The 26,552-nt window shown below is 42.3% G+C and overlaps 2 protein-coding genes and 1 long non-coding RNA gene across 3 annotated transcripts in view; 1 reads left to right on the plus strand and 2 right to left on the minus strand.

Annotated features, from left to right (window-relative positions):
• The window catches only part of LOC146809534 (transmembrane channel-like protein 7), a 344,379-nt gene that overhangs the window by 295,427 nt on the left and 22,400 nt on the right, over positions 1 to 26,552 (plus strand). Inside the window, exon 15 of the mRNA XM_085616363.1 lies at positions 16,871 to 16,949. Coding sequence (XP_085472489.1) covers positions 16,871 to 16,949 — 79 coding nt within the window. The remainder of the gene's footprint in view (positions 1 to 16,870; positions 16,950 to 26,552) is intronic.
• LOC146809535 (uncharacterized) overlaps positions 1 to 26,552 on the minus strand; it is a 314,763-nt gene that overhangs the window by 173,779 nt on the left and 114,432 nt on the right. The window lies entirely within an intron of this gene.
• LOC146809536 (uncharacterized) overlaps positions 1 to 26,552 on the minus strand; it is a 70,349-nt gene that overhangs the window by 33,155 nt on the left and 10,642 nt on the right. The gene's annotated exons all lie outside the window — the stretch shown is intronic.

A 26,552-nucleotide genomic window follows, 5' to 3' on the forward strand; every position in this document is an offset into this window, starting at 1 on the left:
CAATGCTTGTTTACTTTGGTTCCATCAAGAAGGCATTCAGATGTGCCACACATTTGCCATAAATTCGGAATGTTAGCACTCTAGTTGCTCAATAGATCACTGTAGTAAAGCTACTGCTCAGCGGGGAAGTCTGCTGCTGGTATACAAAGTGCATGTTTCAGTCTGCATGTCAGAATTTTTGTATGAAATAGAAGAGGATTTGAGAAGTCAAAATGTGCCCTAATTTTTCTTTCTGCAGCACTAATCATAATTTCTATGGCAAAATGAACCCCCTCATGTTGTTCCTTTGCAAATTAAATGTTTTAAGTGTTACCACTTTATTCCAATCAAGATGGCTTCAGGTGTGCCATACTTTTGTCATAGTAAGACTGTTAGCGCTCTAGTTGTTCTTTAGAACACTCTGGGACATTCTGTCATTGGGCTATACTTGGGCTACATCTACTACTCTACTACTCTCTACTACTCTACTACTCTCTACTACTCTCTCTACTACTCACTCTCTAGTACTCTCTACTACTCACTCTACTACTCTCTACTTCTCTCCATCACTCACTCTCTACTACTGTACTACTCACTCTCCACTACTCTCTCTCTACTACTCACTATCTACTACTCACTTTACTACTCTCTACTACTCACTTACTACTACTCTCTCTCTACTACTCACTCTCTACTACTCACTCTCTACTACTCGCTCTTTCCTACTCTCTACTATTCACTCTCCACTACTCACTCTCTAGTACTCGCTCTCAACTACTCTCTACTACTCACTCTACTACTCACTCTCTACTACTCTACTACTCTCTCTACTTCTCACTCTCTAGTACTCACTCTCTACTTCTCTTTACTACTCACTCTCTACTACACACTCTCTACTACTTGCTCTCTACTACTCGCTCTCTACTACTCTCTACTACTCACTCTACTACTCACTACTCACTCTCTACTACTCCACCACTACTCTCTACTACTCACTCTCTACTACTCACTCTCTACTACTCACTCTCTACTACTCTCTCTACTACTCACTCTCTACTACTCACTCTCTACTACTCTCTACTACTCATTCTCTACTACTCACTCTATACTACGATCTCTACTGCTTTCTACTACTCTCTACTACTCACTCTCTACTACTCTCTCTCTACTACTCTTTACTACTCACTCTCTACTACTCACTCTACTACTCACTCTCTACTACACACTCTCTACTACTTGCTCTCTACTACTCGCTCTCTACTACTCTCTACTACTCACTCTACTACTCACTACTCACTCTCTACTACTCCACCACTACTCTCTACTACTCACTCTCTACTACTCACTCTCTACTACTCACTCTCTACTACTCTCTCTACTACTCACTCTCTACTACTCACTCTCTACTACTCTCTACTACTCATTCTCTACTACTCACTCTATACTACGATCTCTACTGCTTTCTACTACTCTCTACTACTCACTCTCTACTACTCTCTCTCTACTACTCTCCACTACTCACTCTCTACTACTCACTCTACTACTCACTCTCTTCTACTCTCTGCTACTCTCTCTCTGCTACTCACTCTCTACTACTCACTCGCTACTACTCTCTACTTCTCACTCTACTACTCACTCTCTACTACTCTCTACTACTCACTCTCTATTACTCACTCTCTACTACTCTCTACTACTCACTCTCTACTACTCACTCTACTACTCTCTACTACTCACTCTCTGCTACTCTCTCTACTACTCTCTACTACTCACTCTCTACTCTCTATTACTCACTCTCTACTCTCTACCTCTCTCTTCCTATCTCTCTACTACTCTCTACCTCTCTACCTTTAGCTCTCTACCTCCACACCTCTACCTCTACGCCTTTACCTCTCTACCTCTCTCTACTTCTCTCTACACCCACACATATGCACATATATATGCATATATATGCATTTATATATATGTATGTGTATATATATATATATACATACATATATAAACATATATAATCTGCATATCTATATAAATATAAATGCATGCATGCATATACATATATGCATACATATGCATGTTATGTGCATGAAAGTTTGAAAAGCACTACTACAAACAAAGCTAAAAAGCCACCTAATTACAAACAGAATTGCTTTAACTTAAACGAGGGCGAGACCTATTACATTTTCAATGCTTGTTTACTTTGGTTCCATCAAGAAGGCATTCAGATGTTGCACACATTTGCCATAAATTCTGAATGTTAGCACTCTAGTTGCTCATTAGATCACCATAGTAAAGCTACTGCTCATCAGGGAAGTCTGCTGCTGGTATTCAAAGTGCATGTTTCAGTCTGCATGTCAGAATATTTGAATGAAATAGAAGAGGATTTGGGAAGTGAAAATGTGCTCTAATTTTTCTTTCTGCAGCACTAATCATAATTTCTATGGCAAAATGAACCCCCTAATTTTATTCCTTTGCAAATTAAATGTTTTAAGTGTTACCACTTTATTCCAATCAAGATGGCTTCAGGTGTGCCATACTTTTGTCATAAGTTAGACTGTTAGCGCTCTAGTTGTTCTTTAGAACACTCTGGGACATTCTGTCATTGGGCTATACTTGGGCTACATCTACTACTCTACTACTCTCTACTACTCTACTACTCTCTACTACTCTCTCTACTACTCACTCTCTACTACTCTCTACAACTCACTCTACTACTCTCTACTTCTCTCCATCACTCACTCTCTACTACTGTACTACTCACTCTCTACTACTCTCTCTCTACTACTCACTCTCTACTACTCACTTTACTACTCTCTACTACTCACTTACTACTACTCTCTCTCTACTACTCACTCTCTACTACTCACTCTCTACTACTCACTCTCTACTACTCGCTCTCTCCTTCTCTCTACTATTCACTCTCCACTACTCACTCTCTACTACTCGCTCTCAACTACTCTCTACTACCCACTCTACTACGCACTCTCTACTACTCTACTACTCTCTCTACTTCTCACTCTCTAGTACTCACTCTCTACTTCTCTTTACTACTCACTCTCTACTACACACTCTCTACTACTTGCTCTCTACTACTCGCTCTCTACTACTCTCTACTACTCACTCTACTACTCACTACTCACTCTCTACTACTCCACTACTCTCTACTACTCACTCTCTACTACTCACTCTCTACTACTCTACTACTCACTCTCTACTACTCACTCTCTACTACTCTCTCTACTACTCACTCTCTACTACTCTCTACTACTCATTCTCTACTACTCACTCTATACTACGATCTCTCTACTGCTCTCTACTACTCTCTACTACTCACTCTCTACTACTCACTCTCTACTACTCTCCACTACTCACTCTCTACTACTCACTCTACTACTCACTCTCTTCTACTCTCTGCTACTCTCTCTCTGCTACTCACTCTCTACTACTCACTCGCTACTACTCACTCGCTACTACTCTCTACTTCTCACTCTACTACTCACTCTCTACTACTCTCTACTACTCACTCTCTATTACTCACTCTCTACTACTCTCTACTACTCACTCTCTACTACTCACTCTACTACTCTCTACTACTCACTCTCTGCTACTCTCTCTACTACTCTCTACTACTCACTCTCTACTCTCTATTACTCACTCTCTACTCTCTACCTCTCTCTACCTATCTCTCTACTACTCTCTACCTCTCTACCTGTAGCTCTCTACCTCCACACCTCTACCTCTACACCTTTACCTCTCTACCTCTCTCTACTTCTCTCTACACCCACACATATGCACATATATATGCATATATATGCATTTATTTATATGTATGTGTATATATATATATATATACATACATATATAAACATATATAATCTGCATATCTATATAAATATAAATGCATGCATACATATACATATATGCATACATATGCATGTTATGTGCATGAAAGTTTGAAAAACACTACTACAAGCAAAGCTAAAAAGCCACCTAATTACAAACAGAATTGCTTTAACTTAAACGAGGGCGAGACCTATTGCATTTTCAATGCTTGTTTACTGTGGTTCCATCAAGAAGGCATTCAGATGTGTCACACATTTGCCATAAATTCGGAATGTTAGCACTCTAGTTGCTCAATAGATCACTGTAGTAAAGCTACTGCTCAGCGGGGAAGTCTGCTGCTGGTATTCAAAGTGCATGTTTCAGTCTGCATGTCAGAATGTTTTAATGACATGGAAGAGGATTTGAGAAGTCACTCAAAATGTGCCCTAATTTTTCTTTCTGCAGCACTAATCATACTTTCTATGGCAAAATGAACCCCCTCATTTTGTTTCTTTTTAAATTAAATGTTTTAAGAGTTACCACTTTATTCCAATCAAGTTGGCTTCAGGTGTGCCATACGTTTGTCATAAGTAGAAATGTTAGCGCTCTAGTTGTTCGTTAGAACACTCTGGAAAGCTGCAGTAGAACACAAAGGAATCAACTGACAGTCTCTGCCCTTGTTGGATGTACATGTTTTACTGAGAATGTCAGACTTCATTCTCACATGACTGAGAAAGATAATGTGAAGTTACAGAAAATATACTCTCAGTTTAGCTTATAGATCACCTTCCAAACCTCTGTGGGAAAAGCATGAGAAAATAGTTTTCTCTCAAACATGATTCATGATATCCCAGCAGAAGGCTTTTTCACATGGTAAAATCACCTTAGAACACACCACAAATCCTAAAATGAGTATGGTACCATCAACAAATGATTTATAATGTAACTAAAGTCTTAAAACCTTCTATTAACTGCAATGCTTTTTAATGTGGTGCTATCATGTATATTGGTCCCAAGATGGCTGCCAACACTTCTTGGATGAAGTGCTGACAGCCAATCAGATCTCACGATGAGATGTGTGGTTTGGCTCCGCCCAGATATATCTATGATTTTACTTTTGATTTTCTCAGCAACTACTGAACGGATTTACACCATTTAACCAAAAGGCACGAGTGTGAACCAAGGGCTACCTCTTTGCTGCTGCTGCTCCTGAACAGAGGGTGCGTCGTCGTAAGCGGACCACCCAAGCAAGATCCGGTAACACGAAAGGATACCTCGGGAACCAAGGAATGATGACGCCGTGTTCTGGCCAAATTTCATTTATTTCAGTCAGCTGGTAGGACGCGTTTCGCCTGTCCAGCAGGTTTGATCACCAACAACTTTGTTATTCAAGATCAACCATTTTTAAATAAATAAACGTGCTCATGACATGTCACATGACATGACTACAAAAACAGTGCATTGAAATAAAGACTGGTAGTGCTTACAATCTGACATGCTAAAAAACGCACTCTTCCTTGCACCACAAAGATTTTTCTACTTCGCTTTGTGTCCTACCAGCTGACTGAAATAAATGAAATTTAGCCAGAACACGGCGTCGTCATTCCTTGGTTCCCGAGGTATCCTTTTATATATATATACATATATGCCACACTACAAGGACCACGATACTGTGGGAAAAGCTAGAAAAAGCTCATATGAGCAACAGCCTATCAGAAGGCAACTGAATGTACTTAAAGGTGTGGCTTACAATGTCGTGTTATGCAGACTAACAAGCCTTTGAAAAAGAGATTTTCACTCGAAACGCGTCAGGCTGCATCTCCTGAACTGGCAGCATCTACATATCATCAGCTGTTCCCCGAATGCGCTTCCGCCACGTGGGCAACTTTGGAGCTTTGATCTGTACGCGGCGGGCCCTACCGCGGGGGAGCGCACCACCACTAGATCAGAAGCGGGACGACTGCTGGGAATCTTCTCGGCTATTCGAGGAGACCAGCGCTGAAATTCAGATGCACCGGTTCACGAGGCCCATCCAGGGCGAGCATTAGTGACTTTGCATTTTCGACACCCATAAGGGTTAAAGCATGCCACACTACAAGGACCACAATACTGTGGGAAAAGCTAGAAAAAGCGCATATGAGCAACAGCCTATCAGAAGGCAGCTGAATGTACTTAAAGGTGTGGCTTACAATGTCGTGTTATGCAGACTAACAAGCCTTTGAAAAAGAGATTTTCACTCGAAACGCGTCAGGCTGCATCTCCTGAACTGGCAGCATCTACATAGCATCAGCTGTTCCCCGAGTGCGCTCCCGCCACGTGGGCAACTTTGGAGCTTTGATCTGTATGCGGCGGGCGCTGCCATGGGGGAGCGCACCACCGCTAGATCAGAAGCAGGACGACTGCTGGGAATCTTGTCAGCTATTCGAGGAGACCAGCGCTGAAATTCAGATGCACCGGTTCACGAGGCCCATCCAGGGCGAGCATTAGTGACTTTGCATTTTCGACACCCATAAGGATTAATGCATGCCACACTACAAGGACCACAATACTGTGGGAAAAGCTAGAAAAAGCTCATATGAGCAACTGCCTATCAGAAGGCAGCTGAATGTACTTGAGGGTGTGGCTTACAATGTCGTGTTATGCAGACTAACAAGCCTTTGAAAAAGAGATTTTCACTCGAAACGCGTCAGACTGCATCTCCTGAACTGGCAGCATCTACATAGCATCGGCTGTTCCCCGAGTGCGCTCCCGCCACGTGGGCAACTTTGGAGCTTTGATATATATATATATATTCACTGAAAAAACCATAGGTTTCACACATGTTATAGTTAGCGGAAATTTTACTGATAAAAAACCAGTGAAATTGCCCCGTTATAGTTAGTGCTGGCAACTATAACTCACGCGACCGCAATCCTCTGCTGATGCTAATACTGTATTTAGACACTTATTTGCCCATGTCTTCTTCCATACATTTTTAGCTATACATATATTACAAATATTTTTTTTTCATAAAGACACATATGTCATCAGCAGAAGATTGCGGTCGCGTGAGTTATAGTTGCCAGCACTAACTATAACGGGGCAATTTCACTGGTTTTTTATCAGTAAAATTTCCGCTAACTATAACATGTGTGAAACCTATGGTTTTTTTCAGTGAATTTGCAAGGTTTTTTAAATGCTAATTCCTAACTATAACGTGTGTGAAACCTATGGTTTTTTCAGTGAATTTGTACGGTTTTTTAAATGCTAAGTTACTTTACGCCATTCATGGCGTGCGCGCCCACTTAACGCAGTTCGTTCCGTGCACGGTAATATTTTAATTTTTCGTAAGTTTTATAAGCCAGGCACAAATGGTGCCCTTCGGGCACCATTTGCACACGGGGTGGAGAGAGTGTGGAAATTTTTTTCTTTTATTGTTTTTTTTTTTACAATATTTAGTTTTTGACACATCTAATAAGCACTGTACATTTGGTGGCCTCCGGCCACCAAAAGGACAGGGGGTGGGGTGAGTGTGGATAGTATTTTTTTTATTTCCATTTTTTTACCGTACGCGTACCGTAAGCGTAATCGGCGAAATTACCGAAAAAATAAAAATTCCGTTTTTGGCCTTGGGGGATCTTTGGGGACTCCCTCAACATGGCTATGTGTGTGGGAGTTGTCTACAAAGCCCCTTTACATGTTTTTTGGCTTTATATTTTAAAAATCACTCTCAGTGCGAGAGACAAAATGGCGGACGCCGCTTCCTGGTTTCGGCCGATTCGAATGTTTACTAAGATCTAAGAGCCAATCAGAATTGCGCTCGCGCACGCCACCGTACGCGTACGGTAAGCGTACCGTAAGCGCACCGTAAGCTGGCTCAGATATATATATTGATTTAAAGGCTATTTTCTCAGAATCTACCGAACAGATTTACACCAAACCTACAAAAGGCACTTCCTTGACCTGAGGACTACCTCTCTGCCAAATTTCAAGTAAATCTGTTCAGCCGTTCGGGCTGTAGCCCTGTCTAAAGGTCCTATGGAAAAATGCATGGGAAAAACGTGTTTTGGGACCCCCCTTTTATCTCAGCCCCCGCTTGACGAATCCCCCCGAGACTTTCAGGGTAGGAGCGGAGCATAGCGCCCCACCTATTTTGAAAAATTCGCGAGGATTCGTCGACCGGCGCCAAAGTTATTCAAAATAGAATGTTGCGGATTTCCTATGGAAAAGGGGTCCTAACTATAACTACCTACTGGCGACCGCCAGTAGGTAATATATATATATATATATATATATATATATATATATATATATATATATATATATTCACTGAAAAAACCATAGGTTTCACACATGTTATAGTTAGCGGAAATTTTACTGATAAAAAACCAGTGAAATTCCCCCGTTATAGTTAGCGCAGGCAACTATAACTCACGCGACTGCAATCCTCTGCTGATGCTAATACTGTATTTAGACACTTATTTGCCCATGTCTTCTTCCATACATTTTTAGCTATACATATATTACAAATATTTTTTTTTCATAAAGACACATATGTCATCAGCAGAAGATTGCAGTCGCATGAGTTATAGTTGCCTGCGCTAACTATAACGGGGGAATTTCACTGGTTTTTTATCAGTAAAATTTCCGCTAACTATAACATGTGTGAAACCTATGGTTTTTTCAGTGAATTTGCAAGGTTTTTTAAATGCTAATTCCTAACTATAACGTGTGTGAAACCTATGGTTTTTTCAGTGAATTAGTACGGTTTTTTAAATGCTAAGTTTTTTTCCCTTATAATAAGCCCTGTACATTTGGTGGCCTTCGGCCACCAAAAGCACAGGGGGTGGGGTAAGTGTGGATAGTGTTTTTTGCCCTTAACATAAGCCCTGTACATTTGGTGGCCTTCGGCCACCAAAAGCACAGGGGGTGGGGTAAGTGTGGATAGTGTTTTTTTTATTTTTATTTTTTTACCGTACGCTTACGGTAAGCGTACGGTAAGCGTACCCCGCGAAATTGCCGAAAAAAAAATAAAACCGTTTTTGCACTTGGGGGATGTTTGGGGACTCCCTCAACATGACTATGTGGGAGGGAGTTGTCAAAACAGCCCCTTTACATGTTTTTGGGCTTGATATTTTAAAAATCACTCTCAGTGCGAGAGACAAAATGGCGGCCGCCGCTTCCTGGTTTCGGCCGATTCGAATGTTTACTAAGATCTAAGAGCCAATCAGAATCGCGCTCGCGCACGCCACCGTACGCTTACCGTAAGCGTACCGTAAGCGCACCGTAAGCTGGCTCAGATATATATATTGATTTAAAGGCTATTTTCTCAGAATCTACCGAACAGATTTACACCAAACCTACAAAAGGCACTTCCTTGACCTGAGGACTACCTCTCTGCCAAATTTCAAGTAAATCTGTTCAGCCGTTCGGGCTGTAGCCCTGTCTAAAGGTCCTATGGAAAAATGCATGGGAAAAACGTGTTTTGGGACCCCCCTTTTATCTCAGCCCCCGCTTGACGAATCCCCCCGAGACTTTCAGGGTAGGAGCGGAGCATAGCGCCCCACCTATTTTGAAAAATTCGCGAGGATTCGTCGACCGGCGCCAAAGTTATTCAAAATAGAATGTTGCGGATTTCCTATGGAAAAGGGGTCCTAACTATAACTACCTACTGGCGACCGCCAGTAGGTAATATATATATATATATATATATATATATATATATATATATATATATATATATATATATATATATATATATATATATATATATTCACTGAAAAAACCATAGGTTTCACACATGTTATAGTTAGCGGAAATTTTACTGATAAAAAACCAGTGAAATTCCCCCGTTATAGTTAGCGCAGGCAACTATAACTCACGCGACTGCAATCCTCTGCTGATGCTAATACTGTATTTAGACACTTATTTGCCCATGTCTTCTTCCATACATTTTTAGCTATACATATATTACAAATATTTTTTTTTCATAAAGACACATATGTCATCAGCAGAAGATTGCAGTCGCATGAGTTATAGTTGCCTGCGCTAACTATAACGGGGGAATTTCACTGGTTTTTTATCAGTAAAATTTCCGCTAACTATAACATGTGTGAAACCTATGGTTTTTTCAGTGAATTTGCAAGGTTTTTTAAATGCTAATTCCTAACTATAACGTGTGTGAAACCTATGGTTTTTTCAGTGAATTAGTACGGTTTTTTAAATGCTAAGTTTTTTTCCCTTATAATAAGCCCTGTACATTTGGTGGCCTTCGGCCACCAAAAGCACAGGGGGTGGGGTAAGTGTGGATAGTGTTTTTTGCCCTTAACATAAGCCCTGTACATTTGGTGGCCTTCGGCCACCAAAAGCACAGGGGGTGGGGTAAGTGTGGATAGTGTTTTTTTTATTTTTATTTTTTTACCGTACGCTTACGGTAAGCGTACGGTAAGCGTACCCCGCGAAATTGCCGAAAAAAAAATAAAACCGTTTTTGCACTTGGGGGATGTTTGGGGACTCCCTCAACATGACTATGTGGGAGGGAGTTGTCAAAACAGCCCCTTTACATGTTTTTGGGCTTGATATTTTAAAAATCACTCTCAGTGCGAGAGACAAAATGGCGGCCGCCGCTTCCTGGTTTCGGCCGATTCGAATGTTTACTAAGATCTAAGAGCCAATCAGAATCGCGCTCGCGCACGCCACCGTACGCTTACCGTAAGCGTACGGTAAGCGTACCGTAAGCTGGCTCAGATATATATATTGATTTAAAGGCTATTTTCTCAGAATCTACTGAACAGATTTACACCAAACCTACAAAAGGCACTTCCTTGACCTAGGGACTACCTCTCTGCCAAATTTTGAGTAATTCTGTTCAGCCGTTCGGGCTGTAGCTCGTTCTAAAGGTCCTATGGAAAAATGCATGGGAAAAACGCGTTTTGGGACCCCCCTTTTATCTCAGCCCCCGCTTGACGGATCCCCCCGAGACTTTCAGGGTAGGAGCGGAGCGTAGCGCCCCACCTATTTTGAAAAATTTGCGAGGATTCGTCGACCGGCGCCAAAGTTATTCAAAATAGAATGTTGAGGTTTTCCTATGGAAACGTGGTCCTAACTATAACTACCTACTGGCTATCGCCAGTAGGTAATATATATATATATATATATATATATATATATATATATATATATATATATATATATATATATATATATATCACGCTACCAAATTCGTTCTCACAGGCGGGTGCTTTTACGTGGTGGTGTCCCACGTTTGTAATATTCACATTTCCCAACTTCGCCCTCGTCGTGTAACAAAGTGAAGCAATCCCAGGCGGGTCATATCAGCTCATCTTTTAATCAGTAAAAAAATCAAAACAGACTCATTTCGGAGATTCCTTTGTCAGTGTTTAGTTCCGAACGCCGCGCGGAAGCATTTAAATTCATTTTGCATCACTTATGCTACAACACAAATGATGGTATGTCAACCTCACTTTTGCATTTTACATAGCAGCCATCTTGAAACAGTAAACTTTTCATGGAACATTATTGGCCGTAATAACAAATCATTATGTTGCTAGGTATATTTACAAGAAAGTTTTAACAAATGGAGCAAATATATTACATATATTAAATGTGCTGTATAGCTTCATGCCCTCTCAACATTAAGCCATGTATCGATACATCTGTGATGTCGCTCAAGTGCGCACTACTCACATTGAAGTGCACACAATTCCCGAGTAGTCACTCTGGTATTAGGCCGTGTATCGGCATTACCTTTCTAAAATCTCGCCATATATTGGCCTCATTGTACGATACTGAAATGTTGCAATAATCATAATTGCTTGAGGACATAACGCCATCAATCGGCGAAACTAAAAGCTATCAGTTTAACTCCTAGCATTTAAGACCAGTAAAAGCAAATAAGTATTTCAAAAATATTTCAAAGATATAAGTGACAGAACTATATACAGTGAGCAGGATAGAATTCAGGAAAATCACCATAGGGATGCAGATTCAATATGCCAAGATTAACTGCCCAAATGGACAACCAATTCTTCTCCACTGTTAAGACCATGTGGCACCTTAGTATGTAAATCAATTATGTAGCAGGATTCTAACCTCCGCAACCTCTGTACTCTATCTCCACCCCTTGGACTCATGGGCACATGGTCCAATCCAAAATATTGCAGCAGCTCCCTGTTGCTATGATGTTTGAGGGCGAAATGCCTGGCCACTGGGTAATTGGCATCCTTATTAGCGATAGCGCGTTGATGTTCAAGGATGCGCATTTTGAAGTTGTGAATCGTGCTCCCTATATATCTAAGCCCGCAAGGGCATGTCAGACAGTAAACAACATGAGTGGTTGAACATGTAATACATTTCTCTATCACTCTAGGTTTCTGTAAGCCTTGGATGTTATAATTAAAAACTCTTTTGCTGTTCGTACAGGCCCTGCATTTTCCACATGGAAAGAAGCCTTTTATTTCTTTAAGGGTGGCTGTTTTCTGAGTAATAGGCGACAGATAACTCTGGACCAGTTTGTCTGTGAGTGACCAGGATTTGCGAAATGTAATCAGTGGCACTGTTGGAATATCCTTACCTATCACCCAATCAGTCTGAAGGATATGCCAGTTTCTTTTTAGCATCATCCTAAAGGTGTTGGCATCATCCGAATAAGTTGTTATCATACGTTATTTGCCAGCATCATTCTCTTCATCCCTTCCTGTTATATTTGCATCTTTCTTTTCCCGAAGTTCTTTTCTTGGGATTCTTTCAACCTTGTTAAATGTGGTTGTCAATAAATCTTGATCATAACCCCTGGCACGGAATCTCGCAATACAGTTATCAGCAGCTTTTCTAAAGTCAATCTCTCTGGAACAGTTGCGTTTAAGTCGGAGGAGCTCCCCATATGGTATACTATTGAAAAGTTTGGGAGGATGATTACTGCCGGCATGCAAGATGGAATTGCCGGTAGTAGGCTTTCTATACAGTTCTGTCTCGAGAACTCCATCCCTCACAAATACCTTGAGGTCTAAATAGTTCCCTGCCACTGAACTAGTTTCATATGTGAACTTAAGATTAAGATCATTATTGTTAAGCTCCTGTATGTACTCCTCAGCCTGTTCAGTCGACCTGCTCCACACTAGGAGGAGGTTGTCAATGTATCTGTGCCAGACAACCACATACTTAGCCCATTTCATCTTCTCTTGGGTGAGGGCCACCTGCACCTCCCACCAGCCAATGAATACATTTGCATAGCTGGGGGCGAAGCAGGTGCCCATAGCCGTCCCTGAGATCTGTCTGTACAACTCCCCCTGAAATAAAAAGATGTTATTCAACAGACAAAATTTGATAAATTCAATCAACATGATGTTATGTTCCATAAATCTCAGGGGTCTTATGTTGAGGAAATATTTCATTGCCTCTATACCTTGACCATGATTGATACATGTGTACAGACTGGTGATGTCTAGGGCAATTAATAAATATGTAGGTTCCCATTGGATAGCACTCATCTGCATAATGAAATCTTTGGTGTCTTTAACGTATGATGCCAGTTGGATAACCGATTGGAAAAGAAAAGAGTCTATATAGATGGACATGTTTTCAGTGAGACCTCCTTTTGAGGAGACTATAGGCCTCCCAGGCGGATCGACTTGATCCTTATGAATTTTTGGAAGTTGGTAAAAGGTAGGTGTAACTGGATCACTATTTCGCAAAAATAGAAATTCATTAGTGTCCAACGTGGCTGTGTTGCGCCATTTCTCAATGAGGTTATGGTACAAAGTGATACTTTCATGATATTGTTCCTTATTTGTCTTTTCATAGTATCTGTTGTCATTCAATTGACAAAGTGATTGACGGCAATACTGTTCTCTGGTTAGCAACACGATATTTTCTCCTTTATCTGAGGGTTCACAAATTATTCCGTCATCCTTGTTCAGGTATTTAAGGATCATTATTTGTTCTTTCGTCAAGTTCCTCTGTTTGAACTTACGTGACGTGTCCTTCGCTCTGAATTTCAGGAGGTCCTGTAGTACTGCATCAGAGAATGAATCAATCGCATCGTATGGCATTTGCGGGTTAAAAGTGATGGAGGTTTAAAGGTGGTCACTGGTGTGTCTTGTTCAATGCCCACCTGACGAGTTCTCATTGCCACATCTCCACTCAGGTTATCCTTACACTCTTGTTCAGCTCGTAATTCCTCAAGCATTTCAAGCATGCTTAGAACTTGTACCGCCAAGATATCAGTCTCCCTTACATGTGGTTTCAGCTTAAGCCGCCGTGCCTCAGTTATAGATGGTTTGAGTTTAAAAAATGTATGCAATTTGATTTTGCGTATAAATTTGAACAGGCCAATTCTGGTCAGCATGAACTCCAAGCGATCGTTGGGACAGAATGATAGTCCCAGTTTAAGGGCAGATTCTTCCGCTGCTGTCAAGACTTGGGGTGTCAGATTAATAATGTAAGGTCATCCATGACTCCTACCATTTCTTGCCCCTGTTGCTGCGTGTGACTCGTGATGTGATTCTGCCCCTTCCTCTTCCTCTTCCCCTTCCAACTGCCTCGCCTTGTCCGTTTTCTCTTTCGGGTGGCTTGCTCTTCCCGCCTCTGAGCCATGTTTGGCGGATAAGGTTGAACTCCAAATAAAAGGAGTTTTCCGTTTGTCATTGGAGAGGGCAGCCATCTCGTCTCCTGACTGCTCACTCTCCGTGATCTCTGATTCGGAGGATTCAATTCTTTCAGCGGGTGGGGGAGGTTTCTTTTTGTTAAGTTCTTTACGGGGTGCATCAAATTTCTTTGCGAAAGTTAAAATCCTGCCCTGAGCATAGTCACGCTAATCCCGCTCAAATTTATCTTGCTTTCTTTGCCGTATCTCAATTCGTATTTTTGTAACTGTTTCCTCATTTCCTCTCTTAATTCTTCGTGTTTGCTCCTGTCAGTATCTTTGGCTATTTCTTCTTCCAAATTCGCTATCTCTGCTAATGCTTTCTCTCTGTCACTCCATGCAATGGCCAACATCCCTTTACACGATGCTGCCATGTACTCTGCCCATTCTTCTAATAGATGTGGGTCCGGGTTTTCATAGACAGGTATGGTATAAATCCGCAAACCCCTTGGCACCGTATCCACATCAATATAGTTTTGGAGGGAGGTGGCCTCCCACCACTTTCTCATCTCCCTCTCATATAATCTCTCCAACCTTGTAAATTGTACGTGCAGAGTTTTGCGAGTATTGAACTCACTTGATTTATCCTCTGATCCCACTGCTGTCTTTGTTTTAGTCTTTTTGAATATATCAAGCGCTGCCTCGCGACGATCTGTTTCGTCAAAGATTTCTTCTGCTGATGTGGAAAGGCTGTGCGCTCTTGCCACGATACGCCCCCCCCACGCGCCTTACGCCAGGCTCGCAATGCAGCAAGTGTAGAAGTTTAGAAAGTCTTAATGGCACGGTTTACCCGTCTCAGTAATCTTCACTTGGAGCGCCAGTCCGTGCGTTGCTTTCGATCTTCTCTATTACACAGCTGCCGTGTCCTGGAGTGGTGCCCTGGATATAAATCACGCTACCAAATTTGCACCAAAGAACCAAGGCACTCACAGGCGGGTGCTTTTATGTGGTGGTGCCCCGCGTTTGTAATATTCACGCTTCCCAACTTCGTCCTCGTCTTGTAACAAAGTGAAGCACTCCCGGGGGAGGGTTGTATCAGCTCATCTTTTAATCAGCAAAAAAACAAAACAGACGCGTTTCGGAGATTCCTTCGTCAGTGTTTAGTTACGAACGCCGTGCGTAAGCATTTAAATTCACTTTGCGTCACTCATGCAACAACACAAATGATGGTATGTCAACCTCACTTTTGCATTTTACATAGCGGCCATCTTGAAACAGTAAACTTTTCATGGAACATTATTGGCCGTAATAACAACTCATTATGTTGCTAGGTATATTTACAAGAAAGTTTTAACAAATGGAGCAAATATATTACGTATTTTAAATGTGCTGTATAGCTTCATGCCCTCTCAACATTAAGCCATGTATCGATACATCTGTGATGTCGCTCAAGGGCGCACTACTCACATTAAAGTGCACACAATTCCCGAGTAGTCACTCTGGTATTAGGCCGTGTATCAGCATTACCTTTCTAAAATCTCGCCATATATTGGCCTCATTGTACGATACTGAAATGTTGCAATAATCATAATCACATTGTCCCTCTATAATCTGTCCACAAGATTAGTGTTGCCGATATTCCTAGCCTTGTTATTCTGCAGTACAATTTGACGTCTTGGCATAGTTAGCACTCAAGAAACCCTTAATACAATGATTTGATTGTGCTCTAACATCAGTTGGTGTTCACATATGTCACTACCAAACTGTGGAGTTAAATGTATTTTCCTCTATAGCAGAAATAAGAGTTTTGTTTGACTTTTTTGCATACTTTTTGTCCAGACGACTACAGCTCTTTCAACATCAACCCATATTGTTTGTTTTTCGTTCCTATAAAGCTTGAATTTTTTTTTTTTTTTACATATAATATATTTAACATAATGTGGAAAATGAATAGACTGTGATCTTTTAATGATTGTTGCTTTCATTATTTCAGTTTGAAATTTTGAATTTAAACCTACATGAAGTTTCGAGGTCTTCCTGAATGGGAGGTATAGCTTAACCTTTGCTGAGGAAATATGTGTGGTGTCACAAACGTTGACATTGTCTGCTGTGAACTTCTATGGGGATGAGTATCAAAGGAGAGTAAATTATGTAATAGACGCAATTGAAGGGGTCTGCGTTAAATAGGGTCAATGGGAAGACATGTATGCAGACAGAAGTGTATATAGGAGGAGTGGTAACTGCTGTCAGTGGGGGTCTAAACTAGAAATAGTATTTGCATTATCAACCTAAAACATTGTAGTTGTATCCTTGCATATGGTTGTCTGCCGGTTGGCTTATTGTTTCTTGCTTTTTTGCAATTGTTGGTGTGTTTATTTGGATAAACAGTTCCATTGTAGTCCTTCTAACACACACTAATCAGTGTAAAGGTGAAAACTTTGTTTATTTCATGTAGTAATATGTGACTTTCAAGTTTTTCCTTATTTTCTTTAGCATCCTCATGTTATACCTCATAACCCTGGGAAACTCGTATGGCACTTTAGTAGGGGAGCTGAAAGCACACCTCCAGCTGGTAAGTATGAGAATTAAGTTCACAGCTTCTGCCTACCTCTTCGATCTGTCTGTTCCTTAACAGAATAGTAAAGGATTGGAAGCTCAAATTAAACCGTGCATTGCTTATAAATGTGTATAAGTAAGTCATCATATATGCACTCTGTCAATTGTCCCCGCACTCATGTATCCATTTAACCACCCACTGACTTATTCTTGCATTCTTGCCCTCACACAACCCCAGTGAAATACCCACACAAACTCAAAAACATTGGCATGGCGGCCATATACTTGCAATATCAAAATGAACCCAGCAGCTGGGGGTTGTCTTGCAATAGTATTCTACATAGTGTATTATTGTCTTATCATTCTATCATGGCCTACAGTTTTAGAACCAACCAGTTATCCAATTTATAAGGCAAAACTTTAATAACACTATGGATAATATGAGTGCATGATGGCCGCCTCGTTTAGAGGCAGTGGCCATGCAGGATCCAGAGCACTACCGATTAAATGAGCAAGTGGCCCATTAGCACTGTCTGTGGAGATGTAGTTTGCTCTAAAAAATACATTTTAAAATTGAAAAGGAAAGAAAGGAAATTGTATATGTAAAAGAAGGGCATTTATAAAAAAAAACTGCCCAACTGGCCTTGGCACTGAAGCACGCTTATTCTTGAGTGAACGTGCACAACTGATCAGATAAATGCAGTCACTCACTGAGCAGAATAGCCACTGGCTTAATTCTTCTTCCATATTGAATCCTGTAATTGATGGAAACATAGTGTAAATGACACTCAAGCAAACAAATGGCAAAAAGAAAACTGGCCCAAAAACATGTTTGTATGTAAACAAAACACGTTATATTGCGTTGTATTCTTTGGATGATACCCTATGAGAAGAAATACGTGCAAAGTAATTTCTAAAGCTAAAAGATGACTGCTTGTGAAACAAAATTCAAGATAAGAATTGGACATTGTAAAGGATGACTCCTTCTGAAAAAGAAAGTGCAATATATGAGTTCACAATCCTTAATACATTCCCTTTTAATGTTTAAGAGCAGATGTCTGTATCCTTTAACACATGTGTTGTGCTAGAATATGTCTCTGACCCCAGTTCAGTCTTTTGTCAAATTTCCAAAAAGAACAGCAACAGTTTCGAAAAGTCCTGGTTGCAGGAACTATGAATTATGTATAGAAAAGGGTGCTGTAGACCACAAGGAACTTATACATAATGCATTGAAGATGACTGCCACCATTTGCAATTCTCATAGGAGTCCTCTATTTCCTGGGACATGTAATCCTCCTTGTCTTCGCTCAGGTGTGGCACATCCATCTAAGCTACAAGATCTTTGACCAGTCCATGCTGAAACTCTATGCATCCTGCTATTCTCTCCTGCTTCAGAAGGCATGCATGTTCAGGAGATGATGAATAGTGCATGTCCATATGTGATCAATACACAGAGGTAAGCAGTAAGCATGTCCCATACATACAGTTACCAGAATTCAAAGCAAAAAACAACATTGGATGGGCTAGTCAGGCATGGCACAGGCTGATGTAAGACTTCTGAAAGACTGGTGCATGAAGGGAAATAGAGAGCCATCAACCAAGGAGCTAGGAGGAGTTCAGAGGTTTCAGGGAGACCAAGAGCTGAAAGGAAGACCGCAACTTCAAGGAGAATATACATGAACAATGGACCCAGGAGATAATTGCAGCCAGGAGCTAAGGGTAACCTTCAGGACAAGAGCTGCGGAGGCCAAATGCTGCTGGGCATCCAGGATCCTCCGTGATAGCCACCAACCAGGGTAAATGTAATCCAAAAGCTTCAGGGAATTCAGGGGCCACAGTATAGATAGATAGTGCAATAACCCTAGTTTCTGAAGTGGCAGGAGACATATGAATGTGACCACCAGTGCATTGAAGTTCGCAGCTGCAGGGAAATCTGGGAGAATTAGCTGTAGTGATGTTTGGAATTGCAGAAAGGATAAGGTGCTACACTGAGAGCCAGCATCAGCAAGGTGACCTCAATTAACAGGGAGGCCAGAAACTAAAGGGACACCAAGGATAAGATTGAAGGGGCCCAAACGTGTGGGTAGAAAAAGAGCTGAAGGGAGGCTAGGAACAGGAGAGGCGGATCAGGTGTGCCGGGTTCCTGGAGCTTCAGGGACACAAGTTGCCACATAGCAGCCGCATAGGGCCATTAGTCACTAGAAGATTTAGTCACATCAAGAGTTCCAGTGAGTTCAACAGCTGCAAGAAATTCAGGACCTGTCGTGGTGGAACATGTGAGAATAGCATGTAGAAGCTGGATACAAGAGGTGCAGGGATAGGAAGGCAGTGGACCTAGGAGAGTAGGGCAACTGATGGATAGAGAAATTTGAGAGACACCACAAGTTAAATACAGTCTTCAGCCCAAGACCTGCAAGAAGGCTAGGATCCTCTGGACCGGCGCAGCAGAGGGTGCCAAGTCTGTAATCATAGGCCAAGAGCTGGGAGGAGGCCAGGAATTGAATGCTATTGTATACATGAGCACTGGATCCAATCACTGTAATGCATTCAGGAGCTGAAGATAACCTTTGTAGCCCTCTTAACAGGCTAGGAGATACTGAGCAGAGGGGATCTGCACTGGCAGTCATGTGGTAGTGGAAATGGTAGCCCATCTACAGAGACTTCAGGGGTCACCAGGGGCTAAATCCTGAAGTGGTAGAGGAAAGGGAATCCATGAGCTATTGGTGCTCTAATGTTGCAAAGGCATATACTACTGTAGAAGAACAATTGAGATGGAGACCAAGGAGGTACAGTGAAGTCAAGAGCTGCTGTGATCCCAAGTGCTGCAAGAAGTCCTCAGCACTTGAGCTGCCAGAAGATGCGGAGACTTAAGCCACTTCTTAATACAAGGAAAACAGACATTCTTTTGGCTTATCTCACCTTTCCAAATGTCTGACCCACTGCACCCCTGCTTCTACTCTCGCATAGTGCATCACTCATGACATGTTCAGTGACTAAATTGATAACATTCTTCATGGCATTTGCTATGACATAATTGATAACAACACTGTGCATAGAGAAGGTGCGAGTTATTGTTAATTTAGGGCACAAGTTATAGTTACTTGGGATAACTATAACTGGTAAATTTCAGTGGTTTTGTTAGTTTAAAATGTTATGTTTTCAATGAAATGTTTACCTAACTACAATGTTTCTTCAATGTTTGTTTTTTCAGTGATTTCTAAGTTTTCTTTTATGTAAAGTAAGCTATTAATACAATCCCTTTCTATAATGTCACTTTAACATTTTGCTTTTCAGTGATTATATGTTTTAGGGCTGCTAAGATTGACAAAAGACTGAATAATTAAATATGGCCACTGTGGTACCTGGCTAGACCTAGTAGAAGGCGCAATTACTTTTATTATATTTTGCCCCTATTTAAACTTGTGAACTAGCATTTCACGAAATAAAATTATGAAATTCACATACTGAATCCTGTCGGAGGTCTGGGAAGTTGACCAGGCATAAAAAAAATAATATATATATTTAGCCATTCACAGTTTTCTCATCAATAATTTCACTGCAAATGTTGCAGTGATATCAGTGATGTCATAGAAGAGGTCATGAGTAAGGTAATTTGTGGGGTTATTAGCAGTGCATAGTGAAGGCATGAGTTATAGTTACCATAGGGCATGAGTTATAGTCACTTGATATAACTATAACTATAAGTGCTGAATTTCTTTGGTGTATGTTTAGAATCTGAACCAAACTATAATGTTCCTGTAACCTTTATTTATTTAATTGAGTATCTGTGTTTTTCATGCTATTTCCTATCTATAATGTCTGTGTAAACTGGGTGTGTGAGTGGGTGTGTGCGTGCATGTGTGACTGGCCGTGTTGGTCTGAGTGTGGGTCTTTGAGTGGTTTTGTGGGTCTCTGAGTGGGTGTGTGAGTGGCTGTACAGGTGTGTGAGTGGTGCTTGGGTGTGTGAGTGCTTGATTGGGTCTCTGAATGGGTATGTGAGTGGTTCTCTGTGTCTCTGAGTGGGTGTATGAGTGGCTTTATGGGGATGTGAGTGAGTGTTTGACTGTGCCTGTGGGTCTGTAAGTAGATGTATTTTTTAATTGAGATCTGGATCCATAGATCTGTCACAGATTCACACAGGCAGCCCCCACTGAGCGCTGGGGTGTATCTGCAGATCCTCACATGTTAACGACTATGTGATTGACTCTGCATGTCTCAGTGTCTGCGTGAGTGGGTGCATGAGTGTCTGAGTGGGTCTGTGAATGGATGCGTGAGTGTCTGTGTGGATCTGTCGGTGGGCACATGAGTGTCTAAGTGGGTCCATGAGAGGGTACATGAGTGTCAGAGTAGGTCTGTGAGTGGGTGCATGAGTGTCTGAGTATGTAAGTATCTAATTATCTAAGTGGCTCTACGAGTGGGTGTGTGAGTTTTCGAGTGGGTCTGAGTGTGTGTGTGTGAGCATCTGAGTGAGTCTGTGAGTGGGTGAGTAGGTGTCTGGGTGGGTCTGTGAGTGGGTTGGTGAGGGTCTGAGTGGGTCTGTGAGTGGGTGTGTGAGCATCTGAGTGAGTCTGTGAGTGGGTGAGTAGGTGTCTGAGTGGGTCTGAGAGTGGGTTGGTGAGGATCTGAGTAGGTCTATGAGTGGGTACATGAGGGTCTGAGTGGGTCTGTGAGTAGGTGCATGTGTGTGTGAGTAAGCCTGTGAGTGGGTGTATTAGTGTCTGATTAGGACTGTGAGTGGGTGCATCAATGTGTGAGTGGGTCTGTAAGTGGGTGTGTAAGTCTCTGAGTAGGACTGTGAGTGGGTGTATGAGTGTTTGAGTGTATCTGTAGCTGGGTGCATGAGTGTCTCATTGGGTCTGTGACTGGGTGTATGAGTGTCTCAGTGGGTCTCTGAGTGGGATCGTAAGTGTCTGAGTAGGTCTCGTAGTGGGTGCATGAGTGCCTGAGTACATCTGTAACTGGGTGCATGAGTGTCTCAGTGGGTCTGTTGTTGGGTGCATGGGTGTCTCAGTGGGTCTTTGACTGGGCACAAAAGTCTCTTAGTGGGTCTGTAAGTGGGTGTATGAGTGTCTGAGTAGGTGCTAAGTATCTGACTGGGTCTGTGAGTGGGTGCGTGACTGTCCGACAGGGTCTATAACTGTATGTGTGTGTGTGTCTCAGTGAGTCTGTGAGTGGGTGTTTGAGTGTCTGAGTAAGTATCTACATGGGTCTGTGAGTGGGTGTGTGAGTGTTGAGTGGGTCTGAGTGTTGGAGTGGGTCTGTGCATGATGCATGAGCGTTTGATTGTATCTGTAGCTGGGTGCATGAGTGTCTATGGGTCTGTGACTGGGTGCATGAGTGTCTCAGTGGGTCTGTGAGTGGGAGCAGAAGTCTCTGGGTAGGTCTGGTAGTGGGTGCATGAGTGCCTGAGTACGTCTGTAACTGGGTGCATGAGTGTCTCAGTGGGTTTCTTAACCCCTTCGCTGCTAGGCCTTTTCCCCTCCTGTGCTAAGCCCTTTTTGGGCTATTTGAGGTAGTGCGCGCTTAGGCCCCTGTAACTTTTTGACCACATTAGGTATCCACGCCAAATTTGCGTCCTTTTCTTCCAACATCTTGGGGATTCTAAAGGTACCCAGGGTTTGTGGATTCTCCTAGAGGGGTCACAGAAATTAGTCAAAATACAGCAATTTTTTTTTTTTTTGTGAAAAATGTGAAAAACGGGCTGCAAATGAAAGCTTCTGGGTTTTTCTCTGCAAATGGTATCAAAAAAGGGTTTGTGGGGCTGAAATCACAATTTCTCCAGCTTTTAGGGAATGACAGACTTTTGTTAGAAAACCAACATTTTTTACACAGTTTTGGCATTTTTCTGGGACATACCCTATTTTTGCTATTTTTTGTGCTTTCAACCTCCTTCCAGTTAACGGTAGAAAAGGGTAACAAAACAATAATGGATCCTGGAAAGCTATACATTTTTGAAAAGTAGACAAAATTCTGAATTCAGCAAGGGGTCATTTGCGTAGATCCATCAAGGTTTCTTTATAGAAATTTACAGGCAAATATAGGAGAAATTAAAAATTTGTTGAAAAAAGCAGCCTCTTGAGTCAACGTTTTTACCTGTAACTTCTTCGAATTATGACATCTCTTTGAAAGCAATATACCGTTACATCCGGTAGACCTTCCTGGTTGTGTGGACATATAGGACTTGTAGGTTCATCAAGAGCCCAACGAACCCAGAGTAGAAAAATGAGCAGCATTTTGTAATGTTTTTTTTTTTTGGTCCGGGTATATAGCAATTATTGTGGGAAAATGTATACTTGGAAAAATCGGTATGAAAGTCACCTATGTATTTCTGAAATGGGAACAAATTACAGAGTTCAGAAACAGTGCATATTTGCACATTTTCGAAAGTGGGAATACTCATATTTGCATGACAATTATTGGTCATTTTTCAAAATGACTTTTTTTTTACACAATGTCTTTCATTTGGAAGGGAGAAATGCATCAAAAATCAACAGGTAATAACAGTAGCTTTACAAATTTGAACTACCCTAAGTCTCCCGAGAAAAATGGTACCTCACTTGTGTGGGTAGGCATAGTGCCCACGACAGGAAGTGGCTCAAAACCTAAGGTGAACACACCACATTTTCACACTGAAAATTTACACTTTTTTTGCAAAGAGTCTAGCTGTAGTTTTTGAACCCTAGCCCTGCCGGCACCTAGGGAAACCTAGCAAACCTATACATTTTTGAAAACTAGACACCCAGGGGAATCCAGGATGGGGTGACTTGACTGCCTCCCACCATGGTCTGTTACCCAGAATCCCTTGCAAACGTAAAAAATTGAAAAAAAAAACACATTTTCCCCACATTTCTGTGATGCAAAGTTCTGGAATCTGCGTGGATCCACAAATTTCCACCCACCCCGCGTTCCCCAAAGTCCTACGAGAAAAATGGTACCTCACTTGTGCGGGTCGGCCTAGTGCCCGCGACAGGAAACGGCGCAAAACGCAACGTGGTTTTGGAGTGAAAAATGACCCTTTTTTTGGCAAAGTGACTAGCTGTAGATTTTGTACCCTAGCCCTGCCGGCACCTAGGGAAACCTAGCAAACCTATACATTTCTGAAAACTAGACACCCAGGGGAATCCAGGATGGGGTGACTTGACTGCCTCCCACCATGGTCTGTTACCCAGAATCCCTTGCAAACGTAAAAAATTGAAAAAAAAACCACATTTTCCCCACATTTCTGTGATGCAAAGTTCTGGAATCTGCGTGGATCCACAAATTTCCACCCACCCCGCGTTCCCCAAAGTCCTACGAGAAAAATGGTACCTCACTTGTGCGGGTCGGCCTAGTGCCCGCGACAGGAAACGGCGCAAAACGCAACGTGGTTTTGGAGTGAAAAATGACCCTTTTTTTGGCAAAGTGACTAGCTGTAGATTTTGTACCCTAGCCCTGCCGGCACCTAGGGAAACCTAGCAAACCTATACATTTCTGAAAACTAGACACCCAGGGGAATCCAGGATGGGATGACTTGACTGCCTCCCACCATGGTCTGTTACCCAGAATCCCTTGCAAACGTAAAAAATTGACAAAAAAAACACATTTTCCCCACATTTCTGTGATGGAAAGTTCTGGAATCTGCGTGGATCCACAAATTTCCACCCACCCCGCGTTCCCCAAAGTCCTACGAGAAAAATGGTACCTCACTTGTGCGGGTCGGCCTAGTGCCCGCGACAGGAAAAGGCGCAAAACGCAACGTTGTTTTTGGAGTGAAAAATGACCCTTTTTTTGGCAAAGTGACTAGCTGTAGATTTTGTACCCTAGCCCTGCCGGCACCTAGGGAAACCTAGCAAACCTATACATTTCTGAAAACTAGACACCCAGGGAAATCCAGGATGGGGTGACTTGACTGCCTCCCACCATGGTCTGTTACCCAGAATCCCTTGCAAACGTAAAAAATTGACAAAAAAAACACATTTTCCCCACATTTCTGTGATGGAAAGTTCTGGAATCTGCGTGGATCCACAAATTTCCACCCACCCCGCGTTCCCCAAAGTCCTACGAGAAAAATGGTACCTCACTTGTGCGGGTCGGCCTAGTGCCCGCGACAGGAAACGGCGCAAAACGCAACATGGTTTTGGAGTGAAAAATGACCCTTTTTTTGGCAAAGTGACTAGCTGTAGATTTTGTACCCTAGCCCTGCCGGCACCTAGGGAAACCTAGCAAACCTATACATTTCTGAAAACTAGACACCCAGGGGAATCCAGGATGGGGTGACTTGACTGCCTCCCACCACGGTCTGTTACCCAGAATCCCTTGCAAACGTAAAAAATTGACAAAAAAAACACATTTTCCCCACATTTCTGTGATGGAAAGTTCTGGAATCTGCGTGGATCCACAAATTTCCACCCACCCCGCGTTCCCCAAAGTCCTACGAGAAAAATGGTACCTCACTTGTGCGGGTCGGCCTAGTGCCCGCGACAGGAAACGGCGCAAAACGCAACGTGGTTTTGGAGTGAAAAATGACCCTTTTTTTGGCAAAGTGACTAGCTGTAGATTTTGTACCCTAGCCCTGCCGGCACCTAGGGAAACCTAGCAAACCTATACATTTCTGAAAACTAGACACCCAGGGGAATCCAGGATGGGGTGACTTGACTGCCTCCCACCATGGTCTGTTACCCAGAATCCCTTGCAAACGTAAAAAATTGACAAAAAAAACACATTTTCCCCACATTTCTGTGATGGAAAGTTCTGGAATCTGCGTGGATCCACAAATTTCCACCCACCCCGCGTTCCCCAAAGTCCTACGAGAAAAATGGTACCTCACTTGTGCGGGTCGGCCTAGTGCCCGCGACAGGAAACGGCGCAAAACGCAACGTGGTTTTGGAGTGAAAAATGACCCTTTTTTTGGCAAAGTGACTAGCTGTAGATTTTGTACCCTAGCCCTGCCGGCACCTAGGGAAACCTAGCAAACCTATACATTTCTGAAAACTAGACACCCAGGGGAATCCAGGATGGGGTGACTTGACTGCCTCCCACCATGGTCTGTTACCCAGAATCCCTTGCAAATGTAAAAAATTGACAAAAAAAACACATTTTCCCCACATTTCTGTGATGGAAAGTTCTGGAATCTGCGTGGATCCACAAATTTCCACCCACCCCGCGTTCCCCAAAGTCCTACGAGAAAAATGGTACCTCACTTGTGCGGGTCGGCCTAGTGCCCGCGACAGGAAACGGCGCAAAACGCAACGTGGTTTTGGAGTGAAAAATGACCCTTTTTTTGGCAAAGTGACTAGCTGTAGATTTTGTACCCTAGCCCTGCCGGCACCTAGGGAAACCTAGCAAACCTATACATTTCTGAAAACTAGACACCCAGGGGAATCCAGGATGGGGTGACTTGACTGCCTCCCACCATGGTCTGTTACCCAGAATCCCTTGCAAACGTAAAAAATTGACAAAAAAAACACATTTTCCCCACATTTCTGTGATGGAAAGTTCTGGAATCTGCGTGGATCCACAAATTTCCACCCACCCCGCGGTCCCCAAAGTCCTACGAGAAAAATGGTACCTCACTTGTGCGGGTCGGCCTAGTGCCCGCGACAGGAAACGGCGCAAAACGCAACGTGGTTTTGGAGTGAAA

This window comes from Triturus cristatus, chromosome 7 (assembly GCF_964204655.1).
Source record: "Triturus cristatus chromosome 7, aTriCri1.1, whole genome shotgun sequence".
NCBI classification, from domain to species: Eukaryota; Metazoa; Chordata; class Amphibia; order Caudata; family Salamandridae; genus Triturus; species Triturus cristatus.